Source organism: Periplaneta americana, chromosome 3, assembly GCF_040183065.1.
Source record: "Periplaneta americana isolate PAMFEO1 chromosome 3, P.americana_PAMFEO1_priV1, whole genome shotgun sequence".
NCBI classification, from domain to species: domain Eukaryota; kingdom Metazoa; phylum Arthropoda; class Insecta; order Blattodea; family Blattidae; genus Periplaneta; species Periplaneta americana.
The window spans coordinates 189,201,497-189,217,151 of NC_091119.1; the positions used below are offsets into that span (position 1 = coordinate 189,201,497).

The 15,655-nt window shown below is 32.8% G+C and overlaps 1 protein-coding gene across 10 annotated transcripts in view; it reads left to right on the forward strand.

Moving 5' to 3' along the window:
* LOC138696915 (semaphorin-1A) overlaps positions 1 to 15,655 on the forward strand; it is a 1,424,789-nt gene that overhangs the window by 1,366,000 nt on the left and 43,134 nt on the right. For 6 of the 10 annotated variants that reach the window (XR_011331488.1, XM_069822398.1, XM_069822403.1 and 3 more), the window contains 2 exons: positions 407 to 454; positions 5,611 to 5,718. The exons of 2 other annotated variants lie outside the window; for them this stretch is intronic. Coding sequence is in view for 7 of the 8 variants with exons in the window: in XM_069822398.1 (XP_069678499.1) it covers positions 407 to 454; positions 5,611 to 5,718 (156 nt within the window). In the remaining variant the exon portion in view is untranslated. The remainder of the gene's footprint in view (positions 1 to 406; positions 455 to 5,610; positions 5,719 to 15,655) is intronic. 2 more of the 10 variants (XM_069822402.1, XM_069822405.1) reach the window with 1 other exon arrangement.

The following is a 15,655-nucleotide window of genomic DNA, read 5'->3' on the forward strand; positions in this document are numbered from 1 at the left end:
ATGAAGCACTTTGCAATTGTTTTTACACCAATGTAAATAACAACAAAAATTATGAATGGCTGTGAACAAAGAGCGCAATGAATGGTTGGACAACATAAAAAATGTAGGTTCCTATTTAAAAAAAATTAAATTGACCCTAAAATAACCATCACAGCGTCCTCCAAATAAAACACGACAAACGGCATTTACTTTCCCCCATAATATCAAGCAACTTTTATTCAAGACATTTATTTCTATAATGCTTAGTTTTGGAGATATTGTACAGTATCAACCTAAATGGTCCACCCTGTATAAATAGTTAGAGCCACCACTGAACTGTGTTTGTTTGCATGTTGATAGTATAGTAGTGTGTCAATGCTTTCTGTGGGCTGATTATTATATGCTTGCCACCCCGTCTTCCTTACAGAGGAGATAGCTCCAGCAGTCCCGAGCCAAGTAACAACAAAAGAAAATGGTGAGTTTCACTCTATGTCCATTATGTACATTAATATCCTCTTACCTAGTGTTTGCTGCTTTTACACACAACTGGCAATAGCCGCATTTGAGGTGTGTACCAGAAGCTAACATCTCTATAACTTTCCATACAGCAGTGGTTTTCTAGTATTTATTATCTTGTTGAATTGATTAATTACAAAGACTACACTTTAACATTAGAGATTATTTTAGCCCTGAATGATATCAGTCTTCAGTTTATCCACGACGTGTAATATTAATTCAACCTAAAAATAAAATTACTGAAAGACATAGGTATTATCAGTGGTGGCTGGTGCTTCAAAATTTTGTTCGTTTACTTTCTTACTACAAAATATTAGATCTATCATGCTACAGTCGTAAAAATTTGCAAAAACTCACCTATTTATTTGCACAATGTTTTCCCAGAAGAATCTCTTCGTAGTGTCATTAGAGCGTATCCGTTCATAAATGAAAGGAATATTCGCACTGAACTTTCAGTTATTTATGGCACTGACGAGTTCAGAAACATTTCAGGCTGTGTGTCTCTAATGGAATTTTTCAGAGACAATTTATGTTCAACTTTCGGCGAGTGTACAAAATTACTAGAAATTTTACTAACAATCCCTATGGCGACTTCAGAGGCTAAAAGGTGTTTACCCACTCTCTTCCGAACAAAACACAAGGAAAACAGGACAAAAAGATTTTCTTATTTCACAGCCACATAACCACTGAAACTTCTCGTACACGTCAGAATTGAATTTTCTGTTAAATGACCTGGTTTTGGCTTTCACGCACTGCGAAATTTCAAGGTTCGGAGTCGATCTACCAAGTAATCTCACACTTCTCTTCTAAGCTGTGCGATGAAAATGGATGTTCTATAAAGATTGAATTGTATTCATCTTAACTAGGGTCCATTTAATATAGTAGAATAACACAAACAACACACAAATCTGGCTTTCAGGTAGCAGCTCCCTGTAAAGCAGGTTTGAATAATTTCAAGGAAAAATTGTTCTGGGGCCGGGTATCGATCCCGGGACCCTTCGCTTAGCGCGTGAACACTCTTCCGACTGAGCTACCCCAGGAACTATACACGACACCGTCATAATTTTTCCTTTGTATCCACACGACTCAAGTGAGCTGGCAAGACGCCAGGATTGCGACTGGATTGGCATAACGTTTTCCTGTTACTAATTAAACTACATCATAGCGAACTAGTATTTACTATTTAGCTGTAGTTATAGTCATTTTCAGAATACCCTCAGATCGCTTTAATGTGTATTTGCTATTTGATATATTACACTGCAGTCCAAGTTTCCGATAATGTTTTAATTACCATCTGTCACAAATGTTTGATGAAATAGTTAATTTCGACGAACTAATGTACGTAGTAATTTACCAAGGGTCTTAGAAATCTTTTCAATCTTATTTCCGTTCTGATTTTGTTGTCAGAAATATGCAATGTGAATTCGTCCGTTCTTGCAATATGTCATTTCGGTTAATGTTTGAATTTCGGCATTTCTCGTGTGATTTAACTAAGTGTATCCAACCGTTCGTATAGGGCTGTATTTTTAAACAGCGCCCTTTTTTGTAACAGAAAATAACCAAGTAATATGTAATAGTAAATAAAATATTTGAACAGGTTAATGTATTCAGTTAATGGGATGGCTGTTATCAAATACAGCTAAAATGGTTTCTAAGGCTAATATAATTGAGGCAACAGCATTATGATTCACCGGTGAGTAAAATGTTTTCTTTATCAATAGTAGCGGTAGCAGGGCAGTCCCTTCTCTACCCCCTACCTCTGTTTGTCACGTGTTTGTTGACAGCGTGCGGACTGTTAGAAGTGGAGTGGGTGAAATTCGTTACAGGGCCGGATTTACCAGTCACCAACAATAAGTGAACCTAACCTTCTCTATAAATGAAATTCTAAGTTTAACCTAACATATGAAAGCTTAATAGATAATATTGCTTGAAGTTTTTTTTGTTCAATAAGAACAATGTTGTGTATAGGGGAAAAGAATTAATAAAATCAACATACCTACTAGAAAACCACTCTGTACAAAGTTTACATCAATAAAGCTGGGTATACTAAAGTGTTTTGTATAACATAGATTATAAACAACATTTATGGCAGTTTGTTCATCTCCAATAAATCTAACTCCATAGGAAAACTCATGCAGTTTGTTAGATTGGTATTTATAGATTATAGAAAAGTACGGTATTTTTCAGTGCTGTATAATCATCCAATTAACAACACAACACTAGTATAACCTAAATGTAGCAATAACCATCAAAACATACAAATAGTTACATTTCGAAGTAAATGGTTAAAATTTTAGATGATTTCCGGCTGTTTATTGCATTATCTTTGTGCTCCAGGAATGTTGAAACATTGAAATGGTTTTCAATCATACTTTAATAAATTCATAACTTTACGTTGTATAAAACATTACTTGGAATGGATGATAGGATAGTACCAGTATGACGGAATTTAATTATTTCAACAAACATTATTCTGTTAAAATCCTTATGAAAAAAAAAAAACATGTGATGCTTAACCTTTTTTCAAAGTATCTATAACATTACTATTCGAAAATTAATGAAAATGAAATGCATATATCTATAACCCTTGCATTGTTTATTTTTATCTTCTTGAAAACTTTTTCAAAGCATATGAAATAATACGAAGTCAGATTCGACAAAAAGATTGTGTCGAAGTAATGTACACTATATTAAATGTCGATAATTGGTTTTGCAATAATACATTATAAATTTAAGTTACACAAAATGGGTACTATTTTTATCATATCGTTTTACTTTGAACTATTAGTTAGGGATTTTTTTAGGAGGCTATAACTTGAATGTAACATACATATACTGGTATTGATACTTTTTTTTTTTAATTTATTTGCAAGTAAGCTTATAATTTGTTCACAAAAAAATTCGACATCTCTTCCATGGAATGTCTTAAATGTCGTTACCAGAACGACAAAAACTAAAATCATAATAATATTAACAATAGACTTCCTTCTCTGTTTCTCTTATTGGGAGCACAAATGGAACTTTGATTTTATATTTCATTGAAGTGCAAATCGTTATATGTAAAATTGTATAAACTTTCATAATATTTAAGAACAGTGAAATGCCAGAATAACGGAATTCTGTAGAAGACATTATAATAAAAATTTAAAAACCCGAAAAAAAAATGCAACTAATATTGGTTGCTACATTAAAATAATTGTAGCATTTATTTCCAAAACCGGATGATTTCAGTCACGAATTTTTTTCAGGAAAACGAAAAAGACCAATGATGAAATTGTTTCAGTTGTGAGACTATTGATCATGCTAATTTGTGTCCAAATACAGATCAAAATCTTCGTAAATTAAAAAAGAATGATGTGTTATTCAAAACCAACCGAAACTGAAATTGTCCAGTTTTGAAACTACAGTGTACTCCCAATTATTCAGGTTAATAACAAGGAGAATGGGTACATATAATCCAGAAGCCCGGATAATCAAAAATATTCGACTTTTACTGGATATATTTGCAAGGACCACGTTTCAAATTAGAAGCAGATTCAGTTTCTTTCCTCCTAAGTATTTCGATAGCACTCTTTCCTTTGAAAGCTTATGGGCTATTCCATCTCAAATCAACTGAAATATAGAGAAAATTGACCTTGCAATTTTTAAATGCAATGAATTTTTAAATGCAATGAAACTTTTTCTGTCCGTTGACAACTGTGATACAATGTTTTGTGCAAAGTTTGAGGCATCAGAACTTCATAGTGTTTAAATTAAAAGTATTTAAATTTATCGTATTTTCATAAAATTAGCAACTTTAAACTGTTGTGGCTCCGAAACCCTTTCATCCAAGGATCAAAATCATGGTTTATTTTGATGCTGAGAAATTAAAGTTTATATTGACATGTAAACAGTTTTTCTCACTTTTTATGGAAATGGATAAATTTAGATTTTTCTTCATTAAGACGCCTTTGCCCACGGAAAAATATTTTTAAAATATATGGTTAGATTCCGCATTGAAAGTACAAATAAACACATATTTTTTACTGGCGCATCGTTGATATGAAAGTATTGAAAATATCAAATAAAGAAAATAAATAGTATGCGCGTGAGCTAAACAGCTGACTGTAGGTAGTCGAGACAAGCAAGGCCAGGAGACAAACACTTGATGTGTTGTCTAGCAGTCATGGCTGGGCTAGCTTTATCACAAGTTTTCATAAACACGGGAGTAAAATGACGCCCAATGCTCGCTTATCTTTAGCTCTCTGCCAGTGTGTGGGGTACTGCGCCGTTCAAGTCTAGGCGTGTGAAAATAATTTATTTAATGCCCTCGAAACTTATTGCCGAGCCACTAAGCAAACAATGCCGAATCTCTCTTAATAATGCAAGGTTTTTTCTCAATATTTTTTACATTTTTACAAATGGCCAAAAAGCCTAAAAGTAAGTAAAATCAGATTATCTGTCTCTCTGTATACAATAAAAATAAGTATTACTTCTTATCATAACCTACTAAATGTCAGCTTCAATGTTCTGCAGTAAATGGTTCCAGAATTCTGAGTGCTGAAAGAGGCTTGTTTTTATCAAATACGCTAAATTTGTCGCTCAATAGTAAGAAAACCGTTTGACTTTCGATAGTATATTTTTGAAAATGCACTGTCCTCAGCACCTTGTATAAATAGCGGAAAAAATTAGAGTATTAAAAAAATGCGAGGTTTTTTACTGATCGATTTCATATGGAATAGCCCTTATGTATGCCCAGCTGTAGATCAGGAAGTACGACTGTATGATTTTATTATATTGTAGGCCAGCAAGACTATTGAACCAAACATCATGCATAATTAATCCGCAAAATGGGTAATCCACACATGAATAATTGGGAGTATACCGTATTCATCTCAATTTTAATGTACACTTTGTTACTTCGGCATTCGTTAAAATGACATTTCACTGTAACACAATCTTGAGCAATGAAACTGTTGTCTTATATATGAAATCTGGAGTCATATTTCTTTGGTGAATGAATCTTTTAACATTGGAGGGAAAATTAGTTGTAAAGAAGACCTATAAATAGTGGGTCACTTGCATCAAGACGTGTACAGAAGAACCATTGAGAGGCTAACAATATCTGTCTGTCAGATGAGACCCTGGCAGCCGTGGTGCCGGTCACATGCCCCCCGTGTTCGTGTACGTGTCCCTCGTCCTCCTCCAGCAGCAGCAGTGGCACCACCACCACAGATGCCACGGGTCAGTCCCTATACAAACTTTGACATTGCCGGCGAACTAACCCTCTTACCAACGCTTCTAGCAGGTGGCTGGGCCGAACGAACGCTGGCTGTATATACTGCAACTCAAGGGTTTTGGTCATTAGTTTCCTGGGGCGGTGGATTCACATTTATTCTATCATAAAAAGAAACTCAATCTGAAATAGAGTGTATTAGAAAACTTGAATATTTATTAACAGGATTGTGAAGTCAGTACATGAAGCTGCTTGTACATGATCAAATCTTTCTTCCAATTCAATAATTTACAAGAAAACTTGTCAAAGATTAATCATTATTGAAAAAGATTTGTCAAAGTCTGTTTCGTATTACTAAAGATTTGACAGGATTTTAAAACGTGTGCTTTGTGTTCATTGTAACTACCTACCAAATTGCAAGATAAATAAGTAAATCCTGTGAAGAATAACTGGACTGTGCAAAACAATATTTGTTCTTCATTACCCACGACCATGGTAAGACACATATACAACACCTCCAATCACTTCACACAACAGAAACGCTCAGTATTTCGATCCATGATACGTAGACTCATCAACATTTCTGTAGGCCAGCAAGACTATAAGGAAAAAATACACACTATCAAATACATAGCACAGGAAAATGGATACAACCCCAACAAGATAGACAACAGTGGCGTATACTGGTTAAAGGGTTTGGGCTACCGCTGACCCTATTATTACACAAAATATATCTAACAATTACTTTAATTTTAATTACTATGGCAAAACTAATAATACAAAATTATTACATTATGTTATATTATAAACTTTTTCTTTTGTAATTTCCTTGGGCTACCGCTGGTAGCCCCGGTAGCCCGCAAAATACGCCCCTGATAGACAACATCATAAGAAAGAATATCATATAATTAGTTTTTTTTATTTTTCAGTCAATCACTTATCATGTTATGTGGCAGAAATGGATTCTGTTACATCAAGATACAATGTTAATATATGTCACGAATATTTTCGACTTACTTTCAAGTCATCTTCAGGTGTTTTCTAACAAACAAACATTTGAACTAGGTGAAAATATTATTTAAACATATACAGTCTACCATGTAACGCTAAGATGAGAAGGCCACATCATCTGAAAACCTCCACTGTACATCTTTGACATAATGCCTCTCACCACGGCGAATAGACCGAGATTTCCTTTTACATCCACTTCATACAGTCTTCCAATACATTGAACGTCATAAAGAACAAGCCTAGTCTTCAGTTTTATATATAATAATTTTAAATGTTTTTAATTTCATAATTCAGGCACACTGCATGCCTCTCAATATATTGTATTATAATTATGTTCATTGGAAGGCTTTCTATCTGTATGTGAATTTAATTTTAAGACTATGTACGCCATTCAACCATTTTTTGTAAAGTATGCATGGTCAGACTATTTACAAGTGTTTTATAAATGTGTTTAAATAATATTTTCACCTAGTTCAAATGTTTGTTTGTTAGAAAACTATCACCTGAAGATGACTTGAAAGTAAGTCGAAAATATTCGTGACATATATTAACATTGTATCTTGATGTAACAGAATCCATTTCTGCCATCATAACATGATAAGTGATTGACTGAAAAATAAAAAACTAATTATATGATATTATTTCATAAACTTATCTGAACTCAACATGACTTTTCAATCATAAGAAAGGCCAAATGCAAACAAGAGAGCACAATACAAACACAAGAACAAGACAAATATATCACATTGACATACGAAAACAAGAACATGTACAAAATTGCATCATAATTCAAGAAACTAAACTACAAAATTGCATACAGAACACAGAACACATTATAAAAACATCTTAACACACAGACAAGACACACAAATAAATACAACTTAACAGAAGTATAAAAACTATCATGCAACAGTTGCAATGACTTCTACATTGGACAGACTGGAAGCCCATTTCAAACACGTTACAGGGAACAAATCCATAGCCAAACTACGTAACAATTCAACTTACGCAGAACACATCACAGACTCCAATCACAACTACAGCAACATAGACACTGACATGAGAATACTACACATCCAGCCAAAAAACCAGAAACTTGACACTCTAGAACAATATGAAATTTACAAACATATAAAAATACACCCAGAACATATCCTTAACACTCGACTCAATTTCAAAACACACGCCCTTTTCTACACAATGATGAATACACTTCACCACAACAGGAAACCAGAAGACAGCACGGAATCTTCACTAGGCTTTGAACAATGAAGAACATCACTTCGAAAATAGTCAGCCAGGTAATTTCCTAAAAATGAACACAGTAAAGAAATTGAAAAGTTATTCAGTGAAACAATATTTGTTTTACTTAACTGTTCTGTGCCCTGAAACAAAGAATATTACGATTGAATATTGTTGTAAGAAAAAATATTTACTATTAGTATTTGCATTGGTACTTAACTCGAGGTATCTACCTTGCAGTTTCCTTATACACATTATTTCTCTTCATTTTGTTGTGGTATTCCATGGAATGCACGATGTACAGGAATGGTTTAATTAATATAATTGAATTAAAACACCTTATCTCGCCAGGAAATTATGTAACTCTTGTCTTGTTCCACATCTTAAAGCTTCAGTGCTGATGTAAGTTCTATGGAATACAATAAATGAAAATGGGGGGGGGGGGAACTTCTACTAAAACGCAATGTTTTTTTAAAGTTCTTGACTCTATAATATTTTTTAACCCCATTGGTTCAAAGAACTGTCAAATCTTTGATCGATATTAGAACATGATCTTATTTGATAATAACATTTGTAAAGTACTGGCAAGGGTTGGAAAAGTCTTGTGAGGCATAGGATTTGAGGAAAATTTGATCGTATACAAGCACCTTAAGATCTCAATCTCCAACATTAAGCCTCAGTATGTATTAATAATTAAATAAAACATTTCATCATTACAACTTAAATTACTGGCTTGCATTTTAGATTTATAATCTAACGAGTTGTTAAAAAGTCAGGAAAGATTATTTTATTTTCACATAAATTTGTGCTTTGATTGTTTCACTATTGCTGTTGTGGCAAATGAAATAAATTAATAAAAATTCAAGCTATTCTCGAGTGAGTTAACCTTCAACTGGTATGGTGTGGGTCAAATCACTGCATATCACATGTTTTTTCGTTGTCTCTTTAGCATTTTTCACATCAGGTGGTTCCAATTATCATTAGCTATTTCCTTTCCTCATACCTTAAACTTTAAATTTTGTATCCAAGACGAGCCAACTTGTACAAAAAGACACTTCAATTTCAAGCCTTGATCTAATTATATGTTCAGTCACACATTCTTTTTAAACAAATATATTGCGTGAAATTAATATTTTGATCTAAAACCTTTTCACTACTTATCAGAAAGTATTTTCACATGAAAAATAGCAAGACATTTCTTTTTTTTAGTATTCTGGTAATCAGAAACAAATTATTATGTGTGAAATACATGTTTAAATTTCAAAACACAATAAATAATAATTCGACATAGGTACTGGTACTGTGGATTTTATTCATGGCCTTAGGATTTTAAAAAAATATAGAAAAAAAAAATCTGCATTTCGACCTGTACCATACGTGTTGTGTGACACAAATTCATCTCTATACACTCTTTTTCAGTTTGATGTTTACAATTAAGTGCCAAGAGACGTAATTTTATCTTAGTAATTCAGTTCTATTCTTGAGAATGTATCACAGAACATTTAGTGACACTTCTTTAATTTTAAAGCTGTTCCCATCTTTTGCTGTCTACTTATATACCATAATTAAATTTTTGAGGTTGGGAGGGAGGTGTAAAAACAGTAAAAACACAAATAATCCCGATGCTGATGCTAATACTAATGAAGTGAATGGAAAGAAATGCTAAGCATATATGATTTAAAATAAAGCTGAGACATCTGCAAGACTGTCTCGTTTCTTATTATACAATATTTCATGCTTGGAGATTCCGTGGAGCATGCTTGTCTATTACAAGGTGAATTGGATTACCAGATTTTAATAAAACTGTAACATTCAATGACTAACTAGATATAGAGGTTATATATTTAACAATGTTTATAAAAAAAAAAGCTGAGAATGTAAAAGTGTGGAAAACCCGAAGATTTTTAAGTTTTCATGGTTGATTATGCTTTAACGACTCAGATCTGAATAATTAGTCATTTCTTCAAGCTGGTCTGTACTTTTTTTCGACTTTAGATCATAAATATAATTATCCGAAAACAAGTTTATTTATTTAAAAAAATTAGAGTGGAAAGAAACATTTGTAAAATGAAGGAATTAGCTGTTCATTAAATGTTTGTCGTATAACCTGAAAAACATGTTCCAGAGACTACACTTGAAATTTAAAAAAAAAAAAAAAAAAACGTTTTTGTCATTATAATATTCTTTCTTCTAAGGTTAGAAACTTAAGAAGTGTTGTATTCATGCACATATTCGTTTGTTATTGTGTAGCCTACCTTTTTTAAATAGATTTCTACTGAAGAAATTATTCAATAATGGCGGTAAATGATTCAGTGGTAAATATTAGATTTAATTTTGGTAACCTTGGTTTTAATATAATGATTACAGAACTCACAAGAATTATAATATATTAATATAATGTTTTCCATATTACATCAAGCACTACTCGAAACTCAGAAGATATCAACATGACTTCAGTGAAGAAAATTGACATTATGTAGAGCAGTTCAGATATTTGTGTTTTTGTCAGCTAAAGGTTAATGAAGTAAGAGTGCGCATTCAAATGAAATATAAATACCCCACGGCATCGATTTTATGTGAGTTTTACATGTAAGGGACCAAACCTTTCCCTTCAGAAGTATCCATATCCTCAGTGGTGTCATTCTAATTCATTCTGATTTTTTAACATCTGGTTCTCTCTTCTAATTACCGAAAATTTTATAATCTTAATATCAAAAATATTACGTAAGGTAATACTAAGCAGTTAGAAGTGAAGGAAAATTGCAATGCAACATGCTACTGCAGAATCTTGTGTCGAGTAATTTAAAAACTTGCAAATTCTGGCTTCCTTCACAAAGAAAGGAATATTCACAACATCAACTAATTGGCTTTGAACATCTGACCATAATGATGTGATGTTTGAAACATCCGAAGATGCATCTGCACATACACTTACATCCTCTAGTGTTACATCAAGTTAATTTAACATTAAATGCTCAACACAATACGTTCGTAGCAACACCATACCGGTACTGTATTATTTTAGCAAGCGGTATAACATCGTGGCTAATTGTTGGTCAGTACACGGACTTCTTTTCGGAGTTCGTGGTACCATCTCCACATATAGACCTACCTATAACCTATTAAAATTTATGGGATTCACATTTTACAATATTGAGAAAATCCATAGAAAAATTCTGAAGGATTCAATTCAAATTTTGCAATTCCATCTCTGTTTCAAGTAATATAATTTCACCTTCTCCTTAATTTTCTTTAGAAAGTTGCTATATGTATTTTCATTGTAAACTTCTGTGTATGTATTAGTTTTCTGGATCCTTATGGTCACCCTTATTGCAGGGCAGATGGCTTTAATTAAGGCTATGGACCTTTGAATTTTGTAACTTCTACATTTTTACACCAATTAATCTGAAACTTTTACCACATATTTCTTACAATGTGAACATGCAATACACAAATTTTCACTTTGATATTCCAATTAGTTTACTTATAATTAATTTTTGTCGTTATTTTTAATACTAAATTGTAATTGTCCCAATTTTGAAAGTTTACATAATTTTTCTTTAAATTTATATTTAATTTATTCCTGATAGATGTATGTAAAATATGACACATACATCTATCAGGAATAAATTGCTTTTCAATTTTTTTAAACTTATCACATCCTCAGCAGATGGTGACTTGAATACTTTCAATAGCAGACGAAAACACAATATTTGGCAGTTTACTTCACATGCTTTTGTGAACTTCTGTGCAAAATTTCTCTGAGATTGGAGGAAAACTACATTCATTAGAGCATTTTGAATGTTACAAAGTGTTGAAAATTGTAAAATCGAGATAACAAGTATCAAAGTACAGCATGTATGTGATATATACTATCGATATTCTTTCTTCCTATACACGTGTACCACACACATTTTTCTCCTACAAAACAGCGCAAAATATGAAATGAGTGAAAAGTAAAATTAGTTAGAATGAAGAACAAAGTCTGTCAAAATGACAACTAAGACAGTTTAAAGGGCTGCAGTTCCACACACTTGTTTGTCCCTTTAAATTGTCCTGAGGAGCTTTAAATTGTCATAGGACCAAAATAAGCACATATTTAGAAAACTGAAACATTATTATATTATTAAAGTTAAAAACAAAATTCCCCCTGCCCCCAATCCATAGCCTTAATAAATCCTATATATACCGATCCATTGACTAATAATGCATTCACTTTAGTCACAACACACAAATTCCACAATTTGGGACATCTGGCCAAAATCTACGGCTGACCACTAGGATCCAGAATACAAAGCAGAGGTTAAATTAAAAATAAAATATGATTGCGGAGAGAATACGGAACAATGATAAATTTAAAAATAAAGTACAATTTGATTTCGGAGAAACATGAGATGAAAATACATTGAAGAGTAATGAAATGAAGTAAAAAAAAAATATTACATAGTATTATACAAGTGATTGTGTAAAATGGATAATGAATATCTCAATACCATTAGACAAATTTTGTTAATGTCCTCATTAGAAAATTTAAGAGAAAGGAGAATGGTTTTGGTTAACTTAAATGAAGTTCCCCTAGCGCCAAAAAGAAGTCCTTTCACTTCCCATGACAACTTTTAATGAAAAAATAATTTATATCATTGAAATGGAATAACCATTGTAGGAGAAGTTTTAAAAGAGGAAAACGAAGTGTATTATTAATGAGTTTAATAGAGTACTTTGCAGTTGGAAGTCCATTTTTTAAATCATGTTTTTGAAACAGCATTTAATTTATATTATGCAGTATTAGCATTCAACAAGGAAAGTGTAGACGACTTTCAAAGTAGTTGCAGATGGGTGTTAAGATTGCAGGCAAAATCATATTTGTGTCCTGCTCTTGATTCCTTGCACACTTGGACGGAAAATAACTATGTAATAAAAATATGATCGATTCTAGCTGTACTTGGAGTATTTCATATTTTTGCATTATGTTTACTGCCATATTGAAGAGCCAATGAATTTCGTGTCAAATTAATGTTCTTCCTTTCTGTAAAAATGCTAATTTTTAAACTTAAAATATTTAACAACCAGTTTTACGAACTGCTACAAATCAGTTCTACAAACTGTGACAAATTTAACAAGTGGTTTAGGAGAATCAGTGCAAACCAGCTGAATGACACCACTGCCTGTCTTGTCGAACGGGATCTGCCTAAATACTAACACATGTATAGTTGAATGTATTGGGAGTTTTGTAGCAGTAGTGAAGCATGTCTCATTAGGGTATGTGGAGTTTGTGTCTGAATTTGTGTAACAAACATGGAGCAGATGACACATATTTGTTTATAACCTAAATTGGTAGACACAAAATAGTGGCATGCAAAAATAAAATTACGAGTATTTTTTAGGATAATATCGTAATAGGTTGTTTTCTTGTTGTTATAAAATATTTTATTATCGAAGCAGAAACATGATGTCTAACCCTGTTTCTACTAGGTGTGGCGTCCGACAAGGAGATTCACTAGCTTGTCTCCTTTTTAATATAGCACTGGAGAAAGTCATGAGGGATTCACGTATTATTACTAGGGGAACTATTTTCTATAAGTCGATTCAGGTGCTGACTTACGCTGACGACTTAGATATCATAGGAAGAAGTCAGGCAGCAATGAAAGAGGCCTTTATTAAGCTGGAAAAGGCAGCAATAAAGATGCATTTACAAATTAATGGAGAAAAAACAAAGTATATGCCAGTCACGAGAGCTAATATAAATGGACCCCCCTTACTTGGAAATAGGCTCTTTTAAATTTGAAACTGTCCATAGTTTTATCTATCTTGGCTCTGAAATTAACAACAAAAATAATGTTAGTTCTGAAATAAAAAAACGAATATTATCTGCCAGTAGATGCTTTTATGGTCTTAGAAGACATATGAAATCTCAATTTATATTTAGGAATACAAAAATTATGATGCATAAAACTGTTATAAGGTCTGTACTATCTTACGCATCTGAGACTTGGCCATTGTCGAAGTCCGAAGCGACATTATTATGTACATTTGAAAGAAAGATTCTTAGGCAAATCTTTGGACCGGTTAGAAAAAAAGCGGAACATGGAGAAGAAGATATAATTTCGAACTGTACAGATTACATAATGAGCCGGACATTGTTAAATGTATAAAAATAAGAAGATTGGATTGGGCTGGGCATGTTGTGAGAATGCAAGATGATAGGGTTGCGAAGAGAGTTTTCAAATTTATTCCGATGGAAAGAAGGAAGGTTGGGAGACCGAGAATGAGATGGGAAGACTGTGTGATGGTTGACATCAAGACTTTGGGTGTTAGAAATTGGAGAAGTTTGGCATTGGATTGGGAGGAATGGCGAAAACTTCTGAAGAAGGCCGGGGCCCATGAAGGGCCGTCATGCCATTGATGATTATGATCGAAGCAGAAAAGTCTCGCACTATAACATCGAGCTCTAAAGCCAATATTAGTGCTGGTTTGGGTCTTCTTGAGAGAAGAAATTTTCTCATGAAATCTCAACCAATAAATGGAACCATTACCCACCCAGCATAGTGATGAATTTGGAAAGCTGTAGTAAGTAGCGAAATCTGATTCTGTAAGAGCTGATGGCTGGGAGGATCATGGTGCTAACTACATATTATCCCCCTACTAGTTGCATGATTCTTTCTCTCTGCTGAGGAAGTGAAGCCAGCAGTCGACTGGTATGTCTAGACCCTCCATGGGCTGTCACACACAGGATTATTGACATTATTTTCGAAGTAGAAATAATATTTTATGCAAAAATTGTAGGAAAATTTAGATTAGTGTGAAAATTGTCTCTGATTAATCCTACCGGTAAGTCATAAGTAATTACTTAAATAATTTCAAACGATACTTATGGCCGGTTTTTCCAAGTATTGTTAGAAAATTTAACGACTGTTAAACTCTAAACAGTTTGTTAATTAATAAAATTGTATGTTTTCAACACCAGTTTGGTTTAACAGATTGTTAACAGTTCGTTAATTTTAAATGTAGGATTTCGGGCAGTTAACTCGTTTAACAGTTAGTTAAATATGCCGATGTCTCCACAGCTGTTCTAACAGAAGTTGCGAAATTAATATTTTGTGTCTCTCTGTAGGAATGTTTAGCATATGACTGGTAATATAACATTTAAAAAAATACTTTGGACTGTTCAAATACATCAGTGTTATTTTATTTCTTTCGTATTTCATATCCATAATAACAATGAGGAAATATAACCTTACTTTGTAATTATTATTCAGCACGTCACCTACAACTTTCATTTGTCAACTGTTTGTTTATGGAGCGTGGCCTACTATAATAGGTTGTCATTTTATGCAAGTTTCATGACTCACTCTATAATATAGAATTTAAAGATTAATTTTAGCCAATCAAAAATTGTCTTACATGTGTAGAATCATTACCAACTGCTGTTGAGTAGTTAAAATAGTGCTAACAGATGTTATAGTTAAGTGTTGGTTATCTTAAACAAAATTATGTTGAACAAATGGAAAATACATTAACAAAGCATTAAAAATAAATTAACATTCGTTAAGCAAAATTAAACATTACTTGGACAAACTGGCCATTAGTGTAGTATACGAGTAGAGCTCTTAAAATTAGCACATTTAGCAATGAATGATATATTGATTCGAAATATTCTTTTGTGTAATATCCAGTACTATTCAAATATGGATA